This window comes from Anabrus simplex, chromosome 10 (assembly GCF_040414725.1).
Source record: "Anabrus simplex isolate iqAnaSimp1 chromosome 10, ASM4041472v1, whole genome shotgun sequence".
Taxonomy (NCBI): Eukaryota; Metazoa; Arthropoda; class Insecta; order Orthoptera; family Tettigoniidae; genus Anabrus; species Anabrus simplex.
In genome coordinates, this window is record NC_090274.1 from 4,619,216 (window position 1) to 4,642,909 (window position 23,694).

General features: G+C 38.5%; 1 protein-coding gene across 3 annotated transcripts; it reads right to left on the minus strand.

Annotated features, from left to right (window-relative positions):
• Nucleotides 1–713: 713 nt before the first annotated feature.
• Gnpnat (glucosamine 6-phosphate N-acetyltransferase) lies at nucleotides 714–17,987 on the minus strand. 3 transcript variants are annotated; one of them, XR_011018782.1, is made up of 3 exons: nucleotides 17,331–17,453; nucleotides 5,452–7,645; nucleotides 714–5,419 (listed from the first exon to the last, which is right to left on the minus strand). XR_011018782.1 is itself a non-coding variant. In XM_067154591.2 (3 exons), exon 3 carries the CDS (start codon nucleotides 7,611–7,613, stop codon nucleotides 7,005–7,007), a length of 609 nt encoding a protein of 202 aa, XP_067010692.1. In that variant the 5' UTR covers nucleotides 7,614–7,645; nucleotides 17,536–17,577; nucleotides 17,787–17,987; the 3' UTR covers nucleotides 715–7,004. The 3 variants fall into 3 exon arrangements, 2 of the variants coding, with proteins under 2 accessions (XP_067010691.1, XP_067010692.1); XM_067154591.2 differs by lacking the exon at nucleotides 17,331–17,453 and adding exons at nucleotides 17,536–17,577; nucleotides 17,787–17,987 and having other exon boundaries at nucleotides 715–7,645; XM_067154590.2 differs by having other exon boundaries at nucleotides 714–7,645.
• Between the last annotated feature and the right edge of the window lie 5,707 nt (nucleotides 17,988–23,694).

Consider the following 23,694-nt stretch of genomic DNA (forward strand, 5'->3'; position numbering starts at 1 on the left):
GACGCCAAATCAGAGTGCACATCTTAAAACAAACAGCAAAAAAATATTGATTATGAATGTATCCCTGCTGAAATGAGACACCCCTGCATTAAAAAATTTGCCTTATGCTGGATTCGAACCACTATACTGGCGGTACTTACGACATCTGCTCCAGCCCTTAACTGATTCAGCCACAAAGTCAGCATACATGATGCTTGCTACGGCCATTCCAACTCGAAACTTAACATACGTGTCAAAGTCTTCAATGAAGGTTTGCAGTATTCATTTAACTTTGTTACATTACAGAGCACGTGGTATGACCTATTAATTCGATCGTATTATGTGTACTTGTGTTATTCCAAGGCGCAATAAATCAAGTTTGCAGAATGGTCCGTAGTATATTGCACGGAAATGTGCATGATGACACACAGGTAGGGTACAGCCTTATTGACCATAAGGAGAATTTCAAGTTATTTGGTGTTCATAAAACTAAATTCTAAGGATTTTTGGATTATATGCATTATTTGTGTTGCCTGTCTCCAAAAAACTAAGGGGCTGTTGTGTTGCCTGTCTCCAAAAAGCTAAGGGGCTGTTGTGTTGCCTGTCTCCAAGAAAATAAGGGGCTGTTGTGTTGCATGTCTTTAAAAAACTAAGGGGCTGTTGTGTTGCCGGTCTCCAAGAAAATAAGGGGCTGTTGTGTTGCCGGTCTCCAAGAAAATAAGGGGCTGTTGTGTTGCCTGACTCCAAGAAAATAAGGGGCTGTTGTGTTGCCGGTCTCCAAGAAAATAAGGGGCTGGTGAACCAATTGGTATGTATGTATGTATCAATTGAAAGCTTACAAAACTGAGCAAGTGGCTTAGTGGTTAGGGTCGCGCAATTGTGAGCTTGCGTTCAGGAAATAGCAAGTTCAAACCCCAGTGTCAGCAACCCTGAAGAGGGTTTTACATGGTTTCCCATTTTTACACTAAGCAAATGCTGGGGGTGCCATGGCTGCTTCCTCCCCACTCCTATCCTATTGTCATCATAAGACCTATCTGTGTCGGTGCGATATAAAGCAAATTGTAAAGCTTACAAAAGAGAATCACATATTCTAAAAATAAAAAAAATATAGATCCATTTTATTTTCTCACTGATTACAGCTACTTGATATGGATGTATTACTGTAGTAATTTAGTAAACAACACTAGTTCAAGAGACCACTGCAATGTTAACCACTTTTAGGTGGAACTGGTTACTCACGGCACATGAAATCTAAAGTGAAGTGTGGAGTCAGTTTTTTGCATAAATTCTTGAAGGGAAGTACATAATAGTGCACTTAGTAAGTGATATTACAGTAATGACCTTGCATATGGTTGTGCGCAAGACAGGGTGAAGACAAGTAGAAATTAAAATGATTACAGTTTTGCATATGGTTGTGCGCAAGGCAGGGTGAAGACAAGTAGAAATTAAAATGATTACAGTTCTCTTCATTACAGGAACATTTTTATTACCAGCCACTTCAATACAATACTGATCACAACCATAGTGAAAAAAAAATTATCTGCCAAGACCACAGTAAATTTCGGTAGGTCAAACCTACAGCAATAAGTTATCCTTACATTTTATAAAACAACCTCTTCTTGTACATTCACGAGTTATCTTACAAGCCTCCATGAGACAAAGGAACAATATCACTTACTTACTAAACAGGACTTATTCTAAAATCAGGAGCTTCTGCTCCTCACGCAACAGACTCAAGTTCAACAACGAGGTTAATTACATAGGAGAATTCACATGGAGTTGCCCTAATGTGTGGAGTACCATGTCATTGAGTGAATTGTTCAAATACCATTAGAGTGCCGACAAGCCATTGTGTAGGAGAGATGGTAACATGCGTCACATGATTTATGGAAAAAGCAGCAAGTGGTTTCTAAATATTTCACCAGATGCCTTGTTTAATGATGTTATTAGCTCTTAAATCTACTGACTACTCTTTCAGTTTTCAGAGACACCAAGGTGCCAGAACTTTGTCCCACAGGAGTTCTTTTACATGCCAGTAAATCTACTGACACGAGGCTGGCATATCTGGCTACCTTGAAATACCACCAGACAGAGTGAGGATCAAATCTGCCAACTCTAGGTTGGTTTGTTTTCATGCGATCTGTGCTGTTTTTCTTCCTTGCCGCCATGTGCTTCTCACACGTTTGAAACAATAATTATGGCATAGTCTTTGTAAACAATGATTTAATTACAATCATGGCGAGTATGCGTCGGATGGTGTGGGAAGTTGCTCCTTGCGGAGCAGTGGCATGCCTAGCTTGTAACTTAAGTTCTCCAGCCTGTCAACACTAAATGTAACAACTACAACCTTGTAACATATCTGAAATAAATAACTAAATTATTACACAAAGAATAATAAACTCACCATTACACAATCCTTTTTTTTTTGCTTTTTATTCTTTATTAATGTGTTTTTTACTGGTATGTTATGGGGTTGTAGTTGTTATAATGTTTGACAGACTGGAGAAATTAAAGTTACACTTAACAGGAAAATATGGCTTCAATTAAAAATGAGCTTACAAATCATCGTTATTTGCTGTCAACTCAAGTTGTCTGACAATGTTCTAGGTACCCACCGACATCGTTCACCTGTGAAGCCACGTTCTGGGTCCTTCCACAAGCCACATGGATCAGAGTCTGACCACGGAACACCTGTCAGCAAACTTTCACAACAATCCCAACCTTGATGGGCTATCTTTGAACACAGCAGGAACCCTTGGCAAATGACCGACAGTGGTGGAAAGATATTGTCGCCTAACGTTCACAACAGCGAGGTAGAAACTGAGACCGAGACATAAAATTAGACCTATAGGACTCTTCTTGCTCAAAATGTTTTCAGAGACAAGCTCCACTACGGGCAGGAACTCCACATGAATTATCCTCGTGTGTTATAACAGGAGTTTTCTCACGCTTCCTTATTCACAGCATAATATTTAAAGAAACAGAAAAATTTGTACATTATCTGGGGGGAAAAACCCTTAAGAAATCTATCAAATAGATCTTAAATTTGAATTATGAAACTATAATAAAATAGAAAAATATTAAAACAAAACCCCTAATTCATTAAACAAAATAACTGTAGGCGAGTTGAGAGAAAAAATCTTCATACAAATACAACAGGTTTACCTAAATAGTGTCCTCAAGTCCCCTGAAATACTGTTAAAAAGATTCTGTAAAAGTTTGTGTCACCAAATGTCTCTCTCTCTTTTTTTCACACAAACTTATGAAAACCCTAAAATGATCAGAGCACAGCTGTGATTACTTCAATGTAGTCTGCCATATTGCATTATGGTGGCTAATACATTGTACAGCATTGTTGGGAGAACATTTCCAGCACCTCCTGTGATTGGGTAAGTTGTAACTGTAGATTAAGTGGCATTTATAGAGTTCTTGTAAGTGAGGAAGGCAGAAACGCTGTGTACCATAACACATGAAATGCCCTGTGTTGTGCCATTTCAGAATAAGAGGCCAGTATAGGATGTTGACAAAAGAAGCTAGATGAGGACTAACAATTTCCTGGAATGGTCAAACTAGACTGGAATAAAAATTACAGAAACAAATGGAACATTACAGTAAGCGATAAAGAAATGCACTTTTAAATAAAAACAGCTGTAATGTGATGCAAGTTTCAAGGTTTACACACCAGTCTCCCTTCTGATGTCACATGACTATTAATATTCCAAAGGGAAAAGGTTTGTGTTGGGGCTAATCTTCGAAACCACTCAACTGATGTCAGTAACTCTTTCACAATTAGTTTATTTTCTCAAGACGGTTATCAATAAAATAGTTTTCCCGTCTGTACTTTTTAAATATTAATCTACAACTTGGTTTTTATGCTGGACAGCACAAATATTAACCTATGCCGTTTAGTTTAATTTGAGAAGGGATTGGTGGATTTTCATTGTTAAAAATCTTTAAACCGTCACAAATCAAATTGAGCCAATATAGGGAAGAGGTCGGAATTAAAGATAGAGAGCTCCAACAGTAAGAAGATATCTCTTTGAAGATGGGCTGCAAGCAGGATGTCATCATCAGCAGCCCAAGTTGACTCTGAACATGATTTTTAAAACAAGACCGGAAAGGGTGAATTTATGCAAAGATTGGACTGCAGAAGACTGGAAGAAGGTGATTACAATTAATTATAACAGTAAATGATATAGTGTATTTGTCATTTTGTTTTATTTGAAAACTGTCTCCCATCGGATTCAGTATACTGTTAAAATACTGTTTTTTTTTTTTACAATGTTCAAATTTTCATTATGTAGGTGATTTGGCGCGATTTTTCAGCACCACTGTGACAATTTAGTCTCATAAAGATTGTGGTAATCCGAATTTCTTCCGAAACGATTTAGATCGATTTATTAATTATTTCTGGAGTTCGATGAAACTTTTCAAATGTATTGTTTATTCCTACAGGTGGTGTTTGGCAGAACGTGTTCAACATGTGTGTAGAAGACCTGGGGAAGAATTCAAGAAGGAATGGATCGTCCTAACTGTTAAGTATCCGAAATTGTTCATGGTATTTCAGCTGCTGGAACAGGTTGCCTTTAAACTGTGGATAACATGATGAATGGGAAAAAATCCATTCATGTCCTTCAAAGAGGCCTTAAACCACAGCTTTCAGAGATGTTTCCTAATGGTGAAATATTTTTCCAACAGGACTCTGTCCATTTCCATACAGCTAAAATGGTAAAAGTATCTTTTGAAAATCCTTTCACAGCCTGGAAGAAATAGTCCAGATATGAACCCCACTGGGGATCTGGAGCATTTTGAAGAACAAAATACACTTCAGTTCTCAAAGAGAGGCTATCAGAGATTGGGCAGCAAGATAAGGAGCTTCATTGACAGCTTGCCAAGTGGAGTCAAGGATTTGTTTAAATGCCACAGGTGATCAAACTATTACTGGTAATTAATGTGCTGGACACAATGAATGCACCCTGAGGTTTTACATAGTCATCTTCTTACAGTAAATTCAAAGATAACATCCAGCATTTTTATTAGAATAGTAACTTTGAAACAAAAATTAACTTGCAATCCATAATAATTTGTCCATGACTGTATGGTCTCATTTAGTTAGGTGTGGCAAATGACAAGACTACTGGTCAGTACACGTCACAATATTTCTTCAAACTGTGTGTTAGTTTTCACTGAATTTGGCAGCCCTGTGGCCAGATATGATACAAGATATATTGTAATCAGCCCAGCCAATGACAACACAGATAATGTTCACATTTCACACATTTATACAGTCTTGGTTTTAATTTTTCTATAATGAGCAGTCAAAAGAAAACCAGTCACCTGCCATTAAGTAGACTGGAAGATTTATTTCAAAAGTAAATGCCTCTGGGTGATGAGAGGGTCAATCCCATTTTTGAAAAAGCTGGCAGACTGTTGACAGAACCTTATATGTACCCAGTCGACTGTTGTCAGAACCTTATATGTACCCAATCTCACACATCATCATTCGATGCAAACCTACATCCACAAATGTCTTTCTTCAGCTCCAAGGGGAGAGATCTAGGCTGTAGGGAGGTTGTTTCATACCCAAATCTCTGAAGCATATTCCTCAGAGAGTTGCCAGTGTGGGGGCCGTTTGATGGCGTGCCTCTGTTTTGTCATCGTGTCTTTCTCGTGAAGAAAGTATAACTGACATAGAAATAATCTCAAATAATCTTCTCACGTAAATGACATGAATATCCTGCGATGTTCCTTTACTATAACAAATATAATCTCTTTTACTATTAAATTTATTATTTTAACAAGAGCTGTTTTTGTAAAGTGAAATACAACGTACTCTCATGGAATTTAGTTCCGTATGTTGTTCCGAGTATCATAATTTTTTGAGACAGATAAAGGATTAATTACTTAAAGCTTAAACATTAAGTCAGACTAATACATACAAAGGAAATGTGCAACTTGTTGTTGTTGATAATATTCACTTTGTTATTTACATTTTACAATTTACAAGTTTCTTAGAACAGTATCAAAATATAAGTAGGCAACAATTGGCTAGTTTCATAGTGGCATGTCTTAGTTCAGTGTCTTTACATTTTGTGGTAATCTGTTGCGGTGTATAAAACTATAAAATCACAATACCTATTGCTATTACCGTCACGTTTTATTTTTCAGAAGACTGACGCCAGTATATTAACAATGTGAATACTAAAAAAATTAACTGGCTCCTAGAATTAAAAACATTTGGTATGGCCTGGATCATACTATTGTCTTTCTTATATTGGATGAGGAAAATGGACGATTATGATGATGAAGTAGATGTTCAGACTGACTACAACATTGTGTACAGTGCTAATGACTACCTGTGAACAATGTTCCTATGCACAACTATCAGAATATTGGTTGAATTTTATAGTTCTCCTCTTCTGCTTCCTGCCTGGCCTTTTCCCAACCACACTGGGTCAGGACTAATGTGGATTACGACCTAAATTCTAAATAGAGGGATGCCTGTTTCTGTGGTGGTTTGTAGTGTGATGTGTTGTATGCAAATGAAGATGTGAACTAAAAGAAACACACACCCAGTCCCAAGCTGGAAGAATTAACTCAACACGGTTAAAACCCATGGCCCTCTGAACCGAAGACCAGTATGCTGAACATTCAACCAAGGAGCTGCACTTTAGTTTTATTGTTATAATTTATAATAATAATAATAATAATAATAATAATAATAATAATAATAATAAATCATGAACAATTATTTGTCCTAAATTGTGCATACTGCTTTTATCTGCCCCCATATAAGTTTATAGACCTAAATGCATCATTTAGGAGTGAGTGATAGGTCTGAAGTCGTAAAAGTAATGCAAGATAAAAGTTAAATTTTAAATACGAGACGTCAAGAAAGCTAATATGAATTTTAATTTGAGGAATGGAATTAAAGAAATTTATCTGGTTGTGATAAGATAATTTAGAAGTCATGTATTCCATTTTGGACATTTTGCTGAATGTGACACCAGAAAGGCAAATGATACTTAAAGTTTAGCATCGATTGCTTTCTTCTGTTCAAATCTCATCTGCATATAGTTTCCATTGCCAGCTTCCAAAACATATCCTAGACTCTTGTAGAAGGGAATAAGATTGTCTTTACAAGTCAAGGTGATTTTGTAGCACTTGAGATACTCTGCCAGTAAACCGACAGTAGCGACGATCAACTTCCCTAGCTGCTTCCCACGATAAGTGTTGTTGACCACAACATCTTCTAGGAAACCTCTCACACCAGCGTTATGAACAAACTTCTGTTCGACCACCAGGGTTGCGGCTGCCACAACCCTGTTGCGTAACGAGTCTTCCACGACAGTCACGTAATACGTACCCTCGGCAGCCTTCATTGCTGCAAACCGTTTGAGGAACTGCTCCTTGGATACATTCCCCACAGTCGTCAGTTGCTCGAGCAACTCGAGAAATCCTCTATCGTAATCAGCAGGGCAAAGAGGACGAACACGGAGCTGATCGCCAGGTTGCATGACAGATACGGGAGGATTCAGTACACCAGAGAACTTGCTAAAATCCAATTGCTTCAAAAGTTCAGGGTTGTACAGAGGTTCCTCATCACCATAAAGAGAGATTCTCCTGTTAGCCATTTCTTCAGTCTTTACTTTCCAACAAGCAGCACCTACACAACATAAACAGGATTACACATGATTATAAATGAATAAGTATTATATATGCAAGTTCAACAGGTGCTTTTCGAAACGTATCGAAAAATAATCCATGTCAGCGTTTTCCGGGCTTGTAGGCCGTGGTCCAGGAGCGAGTGAATGTCCCGACATTTCACCGAAGACTGCGTTCGGCATTGTCAAGGGTTCCGACTGACTTCGATAGCAGCAAAGCTCTCAGTGGAATGAAGTGCTGTGTAATTCGACCTACTTATATAGTGCAGGATATGGTACGCTCCTCGCCTATTGGCCGCTATGGTGAGGGGCGGTCGCTGATTGGCTGTTCTTCGGCCAATGGTTGAAGCGTTAGGGAGCCCGATGTACACTAACCTGCCTTGGCGGAGACAGGCAGCCGATCACCCGTTGCATTCTTCTGGTCTGCCGCGGCTGTCGTGTCCTTCAGGGTTAGAGCTTTCAAGACTGGAAACCAGGCTTTGTTTACCCGTTGAGATTCCTCCTTACGGTTGAAGCTGTTGGTATGCTTTAGGATTTCAATGGCTTCCCTCTGTAGCCAGGCGTGATAAGACACAGTAGTTGACAGTACTTCGGTGTTGTTGTACTGTATGTCATGGCCTGCTAGCAGCGAGTGTTCAGCGACTGATGATCTGTCTGTCTGTCCCAGCCGGCTATGTCTGTTATGCTCCTTCAGTCGTGTGGCGATGCTGCGTTTGGTAGTCCCTATGTATACCTGGCCGCAGCTGCACGGGATCTTGTAGACACCTGCTGTGGAGAGAGGATGGCGCTTGTCTTTGGAAGACCTAAGCAGTTCCTGGATTTTCTTCGTCGGCCTGTATATGGTTTTAACCCCATGGGACTCCAGTAGCCTCCCTATTCTGTCAGTTACTTTCTCGATATACGGCAGAAAGGTTCTAGCTGCCATCCGCTCCTCTTCTTTTTTCTTGGTTGTTGGACGTCTGGGATGGAGTGCTCGCTGAATATCTTTAGGGCTGTACCCGTTAGTGAGTAGGGCCCTGTTGAGGTGGCTGAGTTCTTCGTTTAAGTGCTGAGGTTGACAAATTCTCTTAGCACGGTCGACTAGCGTCTTAATCACTCCGTATTTTTGTCGTGGGTGGTGGTTGGACGTCTTCTGAAGATAGCGGTCTGTGTGGGTCGGCTTGCGGTATACTGTGTGTCCCAAGTTTAAATCTGAAGTCTTCATTACCAGAACATCGAGGAAAGGGAGCTTTCCCTCGTTTTCTGTCTCCATAGTGAACTGAATACTGTTGTTAATACCATTCAGATGCTGTAGAAACAGCTGTAGTTTTTCCTTTCCATGGCTCCAGATCACAAAGGTGTCATCTACGAAGCGCAGCCACACCTTAGGTTTCAGCGGTGCGGTCTGGAGTGCTTTTTCTTCGAACCTTTCCATATAGAAATTTGCTATCACCGGACTCGGAGGACTGTCCACTTGTTCATAGAAATTGCCATTCCACAGAAAATAGCTTGTCGTGAGGCAGTGGTTGAACAAGTTGGTAATGTCCTTGGGAAAAATCCGAGCGATGTGGTCCATGGCCTCATTCACAGGTACCTTAGTGAAGAGCGAGACCACGTCAAAGCTGACAAGCAGGTCTTCGGCTTCTAGCTGGATGTTATTCAGTTTTTCTATGAAGTGGCCTGAGTCTCTGACGTACGACTGTGTGCCACCGATGTACGGTTGTAGTAAGGTGGCCAGATGTTTAGCAATATCGTAGTTCGGTGATCCAATAGCACTCACGATGGGCCGTAGAGGTACGTAGTGTACATCGGGCTCCCTAACGCTTCAACCATTGGCCGAAGAACAGCCAATCAGCGACCGCACCTCACCATAGCGGCCAATAGGCGAGCGGCGAACCGTATCCTGCACTATATAAGTAGGTGGAATTACACAGCACTTCATTCCACTGAGAGCTTTGCTGCTATCGAAGTCAGTCAGAACCCTTGACAATTACATGTAACTAATCTCATTATTAGACCCGTATTGAACTATGCTATGATATACTAACAATTTGTTGGTTATTTTGATCCACCTTTTCAATACAAATTACAGTTTGTGTTGCTAAGTTGTAATGTTACAACACTAATTTACCGGGACATGTTTCGCTTTTATTCACAAGCATCATCAGCCTATACAATTGCCTCAAGGTTTGTCATTTTTGGTTTGTTGTTACAAATTTCATTACATTGAATGTAAATCTAATTTCAGTGATAACAATATTTAAAACAAGAATAATATACACATTATGACAATATGATCTGCAATGTTAAAATGGATTAACTCATAATTCTAAAACACATTGACATCCAAAACACAGTTTTTAATTTGGCTAAAAATTGTTTGCAATGTTAAAATAAAATTGATTCAACTATAATTTGGCATTAAAATTTGAGTCATAAATATAATATAAATATTGGATGTTAATATATAGGAGCCATAGTTTCTGAAGTGTGTTGGTTTCTAGAATCCAGTATTGCGAATTATAGTTAAGAATTGTGCTCTCTAAATAATGTTATTTAAAAAGACTGTAGTTTTGCATTATGCGTGATTAGTCATGATGATAATCTAGAATTGAAGTCTTGAGTTCGTTGGAAAATGGCTTCTAGATTTGATGAGGCTTGCTGCTGCAGTTTGGCAATTTGATCAGAGGAAGTATTGACATATTTAATTCTTGTTTGTAGCGACCAGACTCTCCGTTGGAAGTTGATTGTTTTGATGTAAGTTATGGTTAAAAGGGGCTTCAATCTAAATTTTGAGTACTGGTATCTGATTATGTTTCTTTCGATTTATGGAATGGAAGAAGCATCCCTTTGTCTGCTGCTACAGAATCTTGTGGGCCTTATTGCGTTACTGTGACTATTGTCTGTTGTGGCAAGCCATTTTAACATTGCAGATCATATTGTCATAATGTGTATATTATTCTTGTTTTAAATATTGTTATCACTGAAATTAGATTTACATTCAATGTAATGAAATTTGTAACAACAAACCAAAAATGACAAACCTTGAGGCAATTGTATAGGCTGATGATGCTTGTGAATAAAAGCGAAACAAGCCACAACAGACAATAGTCACAGTAACGCAATAAGGTCCACAAGATTCTGTAGCAGCAGACAAAGGGATGCTTCTTCCATTCCATAAATCAAAAGAAACATAATCAGATACCAGTACTCAAAATTTGGATTGCAGCCCCTTTTAACCACAACTTACATCAAAACAATCAACTTCCAACTGAGAGTCTGGTCGCTACAAACAAGAATTAAATATGTCAATACTTCCTCTGATCAAATTGCCATACTGCAGCAGCAAGCCTCATCAAATCTAGAAGCCATTTTCCAACGAACTCAAGACTTCAATTCTAGATTATCATCATGACTAATCACGCATAATGCAAAACTACAGTCTTTTTAAATAACATTATATAGAGAGCACAATTCTTAACTATAATTCGCAATACTGGATTCTAGAAACCAACACACTTCAGAAACTATGGCTCCTATATATTAACATCCAATATTTATATTATATTTATGACTCAAATTTTAATGCCAAATTATAGTTGAATCAATTTTATTTTAACATTGCAAACAATTTTTAGCCAAATTAAAAACTGTGTTTTGGATGTCAATGTGTTTTAGAATTAAGAGTTAATCCATTTTAACATTGCAGATCATATTGTCATAATGTGTATATTATTCTTGTTTTAAATATTGTTATCACTGAAATTAGATTTACATTCAATGTAATGAAATTTGTAACAACAAACCAAAAATGACAAACCTTGAGGCAATTGTATAGGCTGATGATGCTTGTGAATAAAAGCGAAACATGTCCCGGTAAATTAGTGTTGTAACATTACAACTTAGCAACACAAACTGTAATTTGTATTGAAAAGGTGGATCAAAATAACCAAAAAATTGTTAGTATATCACCTTTGACAATGCCGAACGCAGTCTTCGGTGAAACGTCGGGACATTCACTCGCTCCTGGACCACGGCCTACAAGCCCGGAAAACGCTGACATGAATTGTAACGCCGGCCGTGAAAGCCTCAATTGCTACATGTATCGAAAAATAGTCTCTTCAGTTAGTGTAGATGTCCTTTCTAGAAGCAAAAACGAGTGAGTGCACCTATAACAGAGTATGTTAAGACTGTCAGTGATTTAAACCTTCAGGAGTCCATACAATGACAAGTACAAAATAGAAATAGAAATATATTTATTTAAAGTTAATTACAAGTAGGACCAGAGGTCCCTTTGGCTGTAACTGCCACTTTAACTTAAATGTATCACCTAACATACAAAATCTAATAAAAGAATACATAAATAGCGTAAGATACATTTTCCTACTGAGGATATAAGAATAAGATTAAAAACTAAACATCTAGGAGGTTACAATAATACTTTTAACATTTCATAAACATACACTATACTAACAAGGAACAGAAGACAAAAGAGAAACCTAAGAATTTTAAAGCTGAGGATGAATTAAGAGTAAAACTGAGCATCTAAAATGTATCTAGGGGATTATGATATTTCGTACTATTTAATTAATTTGGTGTATTGATACTGGGCATTACTGGAATAAACAAAAGAAGTAATGCAAAAATGGTGTTTTTCTCTCTAGATTGATTGACTGAAGAGGAGGGTTCTGCAAGGCACAATTAATGGACTTTTATGTTTTCTTATATATATAAATTATACAAGTAAAGGACTGGAATAACAGACAAGGCTTTTTTCAGATAATGTTATACATTACTGAATGAAGTAATAAATAAGTTACAGGATCGCGAGTGCCTACAAAAAGACCTTGACACTGTTGCAAGATGGAGAGCAGACAATGGTATGATGGTACACACAATAAAAAGTCAGGCTGTAAGTTTCACTAAGAGGAAACATCCTTTCTGTTTTAATTATTGTGTTGATGATATGAAAGTTCCTCACAGGGATCACTCTAAATACTTGGGTGTTAATAAAAGGAAAGATCTTGATTAACGAGGTTGTAAATAAAGGTTACCGAGGATATTCAAGAGTTGTAGTAAGGATGTTTAAGTCAGTGCTAAATCCTCAAACTGGAAAAGATCCAAAGGAAAGCAGCATGCATTGTTTTGTGTGATTTATGAAAAAAAGAGCAGTGTTACAAAAGTGCTGTGACTTGGGAGTAAGGAGACTATTAGTAGACGAATAAGCTTGAATGGAGTTTTTAAAAGTATGAAGAATAAAGCAAGAATTCTAGAGGACACATTGAGCCAAGTATTCTTTTATACGAAGAGGAATTCGGTTTGTTTTTTTTGCTAGTGGCTTTACGTCGCACCAACACAGACAGGTCGTATGGCGACGATGCGATATGAAAGAGCTAGGAGTAGGAAGGAAGCGGCCGTGGCCTTAATTAAGGTACAGCCCCAACATTTGTCTGGTGTGAAAATGGGAAATCATGGAAAACCATCTTCAGGGCTGCCAACAGTGGGATTCGAACCCACTATCTCCCGGGTGCAAGCTCACAGATGCACGCCCCTAACCGCATGGGCAAGAGGAATTAGAGATGGAAAAATTTACCAAGGGAGATGTTCAATAAATTGCCAACTTCTTGGAAATAATTTAAGAAAATACAAGGTGAACAAGTTATAGGGACTCTGCCGTCCTGCGAGAGCCTTAAAGACAGATCAGTGGTGACTGAAAGAGAAGGACATGAAGGGTGGGAAAAGGAAAACCTCCCTTATCATCACAACCTTCATACTGTTGAAACAAGAAAAAATTAAAGAGAGAAGCCTGGTACAAGTAAGTGAAAGCAAAACTGCACTTTTAATTGGCAGGTATGTCAGCAGCACAGAAACACAATATTTACACTGCTTGATGTACACTCAAAGATATTTATATATGAAATGTTAATTCTTTAGTACTATGGCTCTTTTACTCTTTAACCTGCAAGTATTTTATAAATAACCTCTAAGTAACCATTGGCGAAGCACGCATTCAATACTAATTTATGACAAATAGATTTTACATTTTCATTATTAACAGCATCTGTTGTCAGTATAAATACAACGGCACGCATGCCTGCTCTCAGCTAAAAGGTTGAACTGTTTCCCGTAATCCTGACTTTTTCTTAGTCACAGCAGGTAGGTAATTTTCGATCCTAGGGTACTTCCTGGCCTATTGAGCTGGATGGAATAGGACGCAGTTGAACTGGCTGCAATTTCAATATACGGCAGGGGTGAAAATAAACGGACACCTATACTCCTGGGCGTCTAAATTATTTCTACATGCTCCTAAAATTCCAGTAACATGGAAGGGAGAATTAAATGGAAATTCCGAGAATAATTTCTGTTCTACAATAAATATTTAGAATATGGTGTGGGTTACTGTAGTCACGTCCTAGTTTGTGAACCATGGGCAACGGCTGAGTGGCCTAGTAAGTGGTCCTGAGAGTTGCCATGGAATAGAAGTGGGCATCTTGGACACATTCTGAGTCATGGCCCTCCTTGTGCTCAGGCGGCTAGGACTATACAATTCACCGGTGGTCCATAACCCGTTAGAGGAGAGATCCTCACTTGGACTATGTGCAAGTAGGGTAGCATCCTGCTTCATGAATTTACCGAGCTCAGAACATTTTAAGCAAGCCTCGGACCTATGGGAGTAACGGAGTCCCACTCCCATTTGACAGGCGAGGGATTCCTTGGAAACAACTTGGCGAACGAAATGGAATTCGATGGGGAGCTATCAATATTAATGGGGCTTATGGAAGAAAGAAGGTAGAACTGGCCGAGTCAGCAAAGAGGATCCATCTGGATGTGCTAGGCGTAAGTGATATTTGGGTAAGGGGAGATAACGAGGAAGAGATAGGAGATTATAAGGTGTACTTGACGGGTGTTAGAAAGGGAAGGGCAGAGTCTGGGGTAGGGCTTTTTATCAGGAATACCATTGCATGCAAGATAGTTTCTGTTAGGCACATAAATGAGCGAATGATGTGGGTAGATTTGTCAGTTGGAGGAATTAGGACAAGAATTGTCTCCGTGTGTGAGGGTGCAGATGAGAATGAAGTTGACAAGTTTTATGAAGCATTGAGTGACATCATGGTCAGGGTCAACAGCAAGGATAGAATAGTGCTAATGGGCGATTTCAATGCGAGAGTTGGGAATAGAACTGAAGGATACGAAAGGGAGTTTGGTAAATGTGGGGAAGATATGGAAGATAATGGGAATGGGAAGCATTTGCTGGACTTCTGTGCTAGTATAGGTTTAGCAGTTACGAATGCATTCTTCAAGCATAAGGCTATTCACCGCTACATATGGGAGGCTAGGGGTACCAGATCCATAATAGACCCTATCTTAACCGACTTCGAATTCAGGAAATCTGTTAGGAATGTATGAGTTTTCCGGGGATTTTTCGATGATACAGACCACTATCTGATCTGTAATGAACTAAGTCTCTAGACCTAGGGTAGAGAAAGTGAAATCTGTCTGCAAACGAATAAGGGTAGAAAATCTCCAGGACGAGGAAATTAGAAGTACATGGATATGATTAGTGAGAAGTTTTGAACAGTAGACAGTAAGCAGGTTCAGGATATAGAAAGTGAATGGGTGGCATACAGGGATGCTGTAGTAGAAACAGCAACGGAATGCCTAGGAACAACTGTGTGTAAAGATGGGAAAAGGCGACATCTTGGTGGAATGATGAAATGAGAGCAGCTTGTAAACGCAAAAAGAAGGCTTATCAGAAATGGCTCCAAATAAGGGCCGAGGCAGACAGGACTTTGTACGTAGATGAAAGAAACAGAGCAAAACAAATAGTCGTTGAATCCAAAAAGAAGTCTTGGAAAGATTTTGGTAATAACCTGGAAAGGCTAGGTCAAGCAGCAGGGAAACCTTTCTGGACAGTAATAAAGAATCTTAGGAAGGGAGGGAAAAAGGAAATGAACAGTGTTTTGAGTAATTCAGGTGAACTCGTAATAGATCCCAGGGAATCACTGGAGAGGTGGAGGGAATATTTTGAACATCACCTCAATGTAAAAGGAAATCATCCTGGTGGTGTTGCGAACAGCCAAGCTCATAGGCAGGAGGAAAATGATGTTAGCGAATTTACACAGGATGGCAAATAAACTCTATTGTCATATTGTCATAAAGCAGCAGGAATAGATGAAATTAGACCTGAAATGGTGAAGTATAGTGGGAAGGCAGGGATGAAATGGCTTCATAGAGTAGAAAAATTAGCATGGAGTGTTGGTAAGGTACCTTCAGACTGGACAAAGCAGTAATTGCGCCTATCTATAAGCAAGGGAACAGGAAGGATTGCAACAACTATCGAGGTATCTCAGGTAAAGTATTCACTGGCATCTTGGAAGGGAGGGTGCGATCAGTCGTTGAGAGGATGTTGGATGAAAACCAGTGTGGTTTCAGACCACAGAGAGGCTGTCAGGATCAGATTTTCAGTATGCGCCAGGTAATTGAAAAATGCTACAAGAGAAATTGGCAGTTGTGTTTATGTTTCGTAGATCTAGAGAAAGCATATGACAGGGTACTGAGGGAAAAGATGTTCGCCATACTGGGGGACTATGGAATTAAAGGGAGATTATTAAAATCAACCAAAATCATTTATGTTGACAATTGGGCTTCAGTGAGAATTGATGGTAGAATGAGTTCTTGGTTCAGGGTACTTACAGGGGTTAGACAAGGCTGTAATCTTTCACCTTTGGTGTTTGTAGTTTACATGGATCATCTGCTGAAAGGTATAAAATGGCAGGGAGGGATTCAGTTAAGTGGAAATGAAATAAGCAGTCTGGCCTATGCTGACGACTTGGTCTTAATGGCAGATTGTGCCGAAAGCCTGCAGTCTAATATCTTGGAACTTGAAAATAGGTGCAATGAGTATGGTATGAAAATTAGCCTCTCGAAGACTAAACTGATGTCAGTAGGTAAGAAATTCAACAGAACTGAATGTCAGATTGGTGATACAAAGCTAGAACAGGTCGATAATTTCAAGTATTTAGGTTGGGTGTTCTCCCAGGACGGTAATATAAGTGAGATTGAATCAAGGTGTTGTAAAGCTAATGCAGTGATCTCCTAGTTGCGATCAACAGTATTCTGTAAGGAGGAAGTCAGCTCCTAGACAAAACTATCTTTACAAACAGGTGGGAATAATGGCAGGATGGTATTCGGAATGAGGAGATAAAGTCTAAGTTAGGAATGAACTTGATGGATGAAGCTGTACACATAAACCGGCTTCGGTGGTGGGGTCATGTGAGGCGAATGGAGGAGGATAGGTTACCTAGGAGAATAATGGACTTAACTTGTGTTTTATCTTGCACCTTTTTTTCTGAAAATTCAAGCTTAAAAATCCGGTATGAGTTATATACAGGAAGTCAGTTAATCAACCTTGATTAGAATTAAAATACTTTTTGAAAGTAATAAATGGACTATGCAGCTCAGGGATCAAAAAAAGGTTTGCGTACTATACCTCGACTGCCAAGAATTTCAGTACGGTAATTTGATTTTTGTGTGTGTGTGTGTGTGGGGGGGGGATATATACGGAATTACGGTATATTTGCCCTATCACAATCAATATACTTACCAATTAACTGAAATATATTTACACAAATGTTATTTGGGAAGGAAATATGTATATTTTTTTAATATATATACGGCCCCTTCAAGTAAAGATTTATCGAAACTTACATGATATGCGAGAAAGAAATGTTTGAAGACTGCAACAAACCATGTTTAAGTAAGTAACGAATATCAATCGATTTTGGATAGGTATGCAATTAGTATGAGAACACAATTAGGTTGTTGATAAAGGATATTCCAAAGTTCACTTAAAATATAATTAATTAATGATAAAATTCCTGACATACCACGTCAACCGCGTCATTCTACGTACCTTAGCAGAATATCTTCAAGAGAGCCGGTCAACCTTGAATAACTGTAAAATTAAAGCAAGGACGAATTTTAACGGTCTGCTTCCACAAATGTCAAAAATATCTCAACCATAACCTCCTACAATATAGTTCTCGCGTAATTTACAGCATTACACAAGTGGTCCATTATTTCACTTTCACCCTGTACTACAGGGCATTAAAGAAGAAGCCAAGACAACAAAGCAAGATAAAAGAAGAAGAAATCTTAACTTACCTAGCGTCGAACTAACAGTTTCTCTTGCCATGACCTTTAAATCAGTCAACGTGGTTCTTTCCTCACACTAGAACCAGATCTCGTGTCACGTGACATGTCTGGTATACCCGAAAGCAATAAAGAATGAAAAACATGCCACTCCTATCAAGAATTATTCAATACTTTCTTACATGGTCCTTGGTTCAATCCAGGAGCCTTTTGCGGTAGTTCTATGCAAAGAGAATGAGAATGGTTCTATGAACTGAAACTGATTACATCGCTGAATGTTATTGGTAAAGATGCAAAACTACCGGGTACGACCTTATCATCCTACAACCTGAAACTCTCTCACCTCAAAAATTTTTAAGTGAAAGCCAAAAATAAAACGGTTCCCCACTCAGGAAGGAAATTTTTAAATCGAAATAGCTTTAAGTGGCTAACACTATAAATAATCCGGCGATTTAAGTACGTAGGTATATCAGAAACACTGCTGATTTGTTCGTTGATAATACAGACAGCGTCAGACGAGATTAAGAGCCGGACTGTATCAACGTACAGAATATTTTTGACCAGTTAGTTACGGTAGCATTCACGACCTAAAGAACTAATAAATGGTAGGTACCGTATTGTAGGCCTACTATGTTTCGTCCACATGGATATTGGCAACAGGTTCGAAAGAATGAACACGCGATGTTTACGAGAATATTCGTTTAAGGGAATGTTTACATAAAGGTAGCCTACTGTAATATCATTTCTGACCTTTTAATCAATTACCGCACCAGTCCCGCTTCTTAGCTTAATGATCAGCGACGACTGACGAGACCCTACTTTATTTAGAGGGCACCTATCAGGTTCGAATCCCGGTGGGGTCGAGAACTTTAATCGTGTCTGGTTAATCCTCTGACCCTGGGTATTTGTCTCAACACATTTCTCTTCATACAGGTACACACAGCACTACCAATCACCACAGAAAATCTGGAATAGTGAATACATCCCTACACATAAGGTTGGCGTCAAGAAGGGCATCCGGCCGTAAAATTGGGCCAACCTCACGTGTGCTACACCGGTCGCACCTGCAATCTCACCAGAATGTGAGAAAAGAAGAATCAATCACTGAACCACAAGATGACCAACCGGTAAAAAATTCACAAATGCTACCGGTATCATTTCGTAAAATCTAATCTAGACTAATTCCAAGTCCATAATCTTTACTGATGCAGCTTGCAGCGAGTGTTATCCAATCAATTTATAACGTTCATTTCCGTATTGACGTTTGACTTATATGAAAGGAATCAGTCGAGGGATGTTCCACCATTCAACACTTTATACAACATGTACCGTTAATAAATGAAGACTAGTTTTGATTCTCTTGGAATCGATCGAATAATATTATATCAAATATTTTCTTTTCAGACATTCACTTCAAACCAAATTAAACAACAAATCACTACATCTGATGAAAAGGAATACTTATTCAAGCTACGTATGAATGTTCCCCTTCAAGCTACATACAAACCGTTACCCATATTACTATTGAACAAAACATAATTTATAAATCAAGTGGCTCATCTATACAGATGGGGAATGTCAACTCCCAGACGTTTGGTTGCTGTAGGAGCGACGACATAGTTCGGCACCAACCGCAGCAGTTTTGACTTTTGATGTGTCATTTCCTTTCAATTTTGATTGTGTTGTCGTACTCCATCAATGTTTTGTATATTTGGATTTTAAATTGACACATACCAGACTGGTTTTTTAAAAATTATTGATTGTATGCGAGCGTATGTTTCCAATTGGACCGTGGCTGAAGGACCCAATGTATGTGGGGTCAAAACTAGTCCCAGTTACATAGGACACTATACAAGCTAATGGTATTGAATAGGTGAACCCTTCTCTACCCTTTGATAGTGATCAATTGTCAATACGGACCATAATAAAATTCATAATTTATGATTCTCCTGGAATCGTTATCAGTTTAAACAAATACATAAATCAAAAAGGTAACAGGATTAACGCACATTTAGATAAAATTTGCCTTAAAAATACACGTACGATAGTTAACATGAGTTGTATGCATATCATAAAAACAGGTTGAATTTTAAATGACTTCCTTAGAGTCTAAGTCACAAATAATTGAACACATATGCACAACATTAAACATAGTTTTAAAATATTACAAAAAACCCTGTAATTAAGGATGTTATACAGTTCCTGTGATGCCGAAGATGTAACCACGGATATAAAAACATATGTTAAAATAATTACATAATTACACTGATAATTCTATCAAACAATTTTGTTTACCAGATAAAACAGAGACAACTGTGAAAAGATCTTTGACCTTCAAGAACAGTCCGTTTGAACTTTAGTCACCTTTGTGAAGAGCCAGCGGCTATCACATAACTTTCCCACCCCCTCTTGCATTATCAATCATTACACTATTCAAAATGTGTCAGTGCACTGCACAGGAATCCATGCCAAAAGTCTCCAGATGAGATTTCTGCAAGGAGCACCAATTTGCCATTTCGATCCTGGAGTTCTCCGCCATTGTAGTCCAAGTAGACTACATAGTAAATGGACAAAAAGCTTTGCTAGCAAGAAATGAAACCTAACACACTCTTTCCAAATTCCATTTTAATGGGTAAAAATGATTTCAACGAAAAACACGCATATTATTTCAGAATCATACCGGTACTCGGACTGGTAGGCGTTATAAAAACGTAGAGGTGTTAAAATCAAAATAATTTCTGGCAAGACCGACTACAATATCTCAGACTAAAATAGTGGAATTTAAATCTAAGAATTTTATTTTTGTCCGTATTGAACTGAGAATGAAAGATAGGAAACTTAAAAGGGTCCACCTTTTCAATACAAATAAATGTTATAATTTATTCTAGTTTCGACGCTGTTTGGCGTCATCTTCAGCCAAAATGTGGGAAATAGGCATAGCATGTAGACATTTATATTACACAAGGTGTTACATCAGTGTGATTAAATGAGAGAACACGAAGACGTGAAACTGACATTGTACTTCACGTCTTCATGTTCTCTCATTTAATCACACTGATGTAACACCTTGTGTGTAATATAAATGTCTACATGCTATGCCTATTTCCCACATTTTGGCTGAAGTTGACGCCAAACAGCGTCGAAACTAGTTCCAAGTATAAATATATGTTGTAAATAAACTGTAACATTTATTTGCATTGAAAAGGTGGACTCTTTTAAGTTTCCTATCTTCTTTAAAATAGTGGAAGTCGTAGGGGGATAAGCTGTCGACTAATCAAGGTTAGCGCGTCATCCACATAACTTCATTTCGATGTCTAACCTTTGCATACCGGTACTAAATTAGTTTCCTCCAGGAACTCAAAGATTAATGTCAAAAACATAGGTGTTTTTTTTTTTTTTTTTTTTGCTAGTTGCTTTACATCGCACCGACACAGAGGTCTTATGGTGACGATGGGACAGGGAAGGGCTAGGAGTGGGAAGGAAGCGGCCGTGGCCTTAAGGTACAGCCCCAGCATTTGCCTGGTGTGAAAAATGGGAAAGAATAGAAAATCATCTTCAGGGTTGCAGACAGTGGGGTTCGAACCCACTATCTCCCAAATACTGGATACTGGCCGCACTTAAGCGACAGCAATTATCCATCTCGGTCCAAAAACATGTAGTTTGTACACAATAATTGAAATGAAGCATAGTAAACAAGGAGGAGGTAACTAATACATTAGCATCATTTAAAATATAACACAACAATGACATAACAAAAAATGTAAATAAATACCACATGCAATAGATAAAATTTTATCTAACAAACAGCTATGCTCAATGAACAATTACAAACATAACAAGACAGTCAAACTAACACCAAAACAAATTGGGCATAAGCAATGAAGTCAGCAATCATAATCTTTATGAAGCAATTCATAGCATTGCTGTAATGCTGAAGGGCTCAAAGCTGGTTACCTGAGATGGCAAGGCGGAACAATGACCATCTCTATCGTCCGGTGATATCTAAGAAAATGACAAGAATACTGTATTGTAAGTTTATATCCTATGAGATAGGCCTACAAATTCCAAGGTAAGCGTAATCAGTACAATCAGTATTTCTCATCCATATCAATTAAGGTATCGGTATCTGTTTAAAATGACACTATTTCTTCTTCTTCTTTCTTGCGAACCGGCCAAACTTAGGACCACGCCAATACCACTTCACTTCCTTCTAATCATCCCTTCTTCCTTCCTCTTTCTCCACAGTGCCTTCATTCTTTCAGAATGTTGCGCTCTTCTCTCTTCAGTCCATCTTCCCCCTCTGCGCTCTTTCTTTTCTTCAACCAGAACTTTTATGTTGGAAAATCTTTTCCTGAATTGGTCTCTATCACGACATTCTTCATCTGCAATTCCTAACCTCTTGAGTTCTTCCTTCATCTGTTTGGCATATCCCCCCTGGCTCTTCAAGTAGTATATTTTATTAAAAATTTGTTTATTTAACCTTGTTGGATCCATTCTGACCATGTGTCCATAGAATCGCAACCGTCTTTTTCTTATTGTTGTTTCCAGGTCTTCTGTTATTTTGTATATCTCCTTATTTGAGCGTAATCTGTAGTTTCCCTCTACCACCCTTGGGCCATAAATCATCCTCAATATTCTCCTTTGACACTATTTCATTATTAAAGAAATCCTTTTAGTACCTTTTCATTACCAACCTTGTCTGGTTCATGGACAACTGGTTAGCGTGCTTTACCTCAATCCAAGGGATCCCAGGTTTGAATCTCAGCCAGGACAGAGATTTTTAACTTTCATTGGTTAATTCTTCTGGTTGAACGTATGTACCATCTTAAACATTAGAATGCATCAATCAATCAATCAATCAATCAATCAATCAATCAATCAATCAATCAATCAATCAATCAATCAATCAATCAATCAATCAATCAATCAATCAATCAATCAATCGATACTGATCTGCATTTAGGGCAGTTGCCCAGGTGGCAGATTCCCTATCTGTTGCTTTCCTAGCCTTTTCCTAAATGATTTCAAAGAAATTGGAAATTTATTGAACGTCTCCCTTGGTAAGTTATTCCAATCCCTAACTCTCCTTCCTATAAATGAATATTTGCCCCAGTTTGTCCTCTTGAATTCCAACTTTATCTTCATATTGTGATCTTTCCTACTTTTATAAACGCCATTCAAACTTATTCGTTTACTAATGCCATTCCACGCCAACTCTCCGCTGACAGCTCGGAACATACCACTTAGTCGAGCAGCTCTTCTTCTTTCTCTCAATTCTTCCCAACCCGAACATTGCAACATTTTTGTAACGCTACTCTTTTGTCGGAAATCACCCAGAACAAATCGAGCTGCTTTTCTTTGGATTTTTTCCAGTTCTTGAATCAGGTAATCCTGGTGAGGGTCCCATACACTGGAACCATACTCTAGCTGGGGTCTTACCAGAGACTTATATGCCCTCTCCTTTACATCCTTACTACAACCCCTAAACACCCTCATAACCATGTGCAGAGATCTGTACCCTTTATTTACAATCCCATTTATGTGATTACCCCAATGAAGATCTTTCCTTATATTAACACCTAAATACTTACAATGATCCCCAAAAGGAACTTTCACCCCATCAACGCAGTAATTAAAACTGAGAGGACTTTTCCTATTTGCGAAACTCACAACCTGACTTTGCTAGGTAGGACCACATTGTCACAGACATGCAGGTCGCCAATGAGCGTCAATTTGAAGACTTGCACCAGAGCTCTCTGTAGGCCGAACACCATCATCATCGTCATCACTATTATACTATCAACCGTAATATTGTTTAAAAGTTCTGTGCCTGTTTGTGGTGATGGTGAGTTTAGATTGTTACTTAAAACAGACACCATCAAGTAGCTGGTTCCAGGGAACAGGTGCTACGTGCTCCACT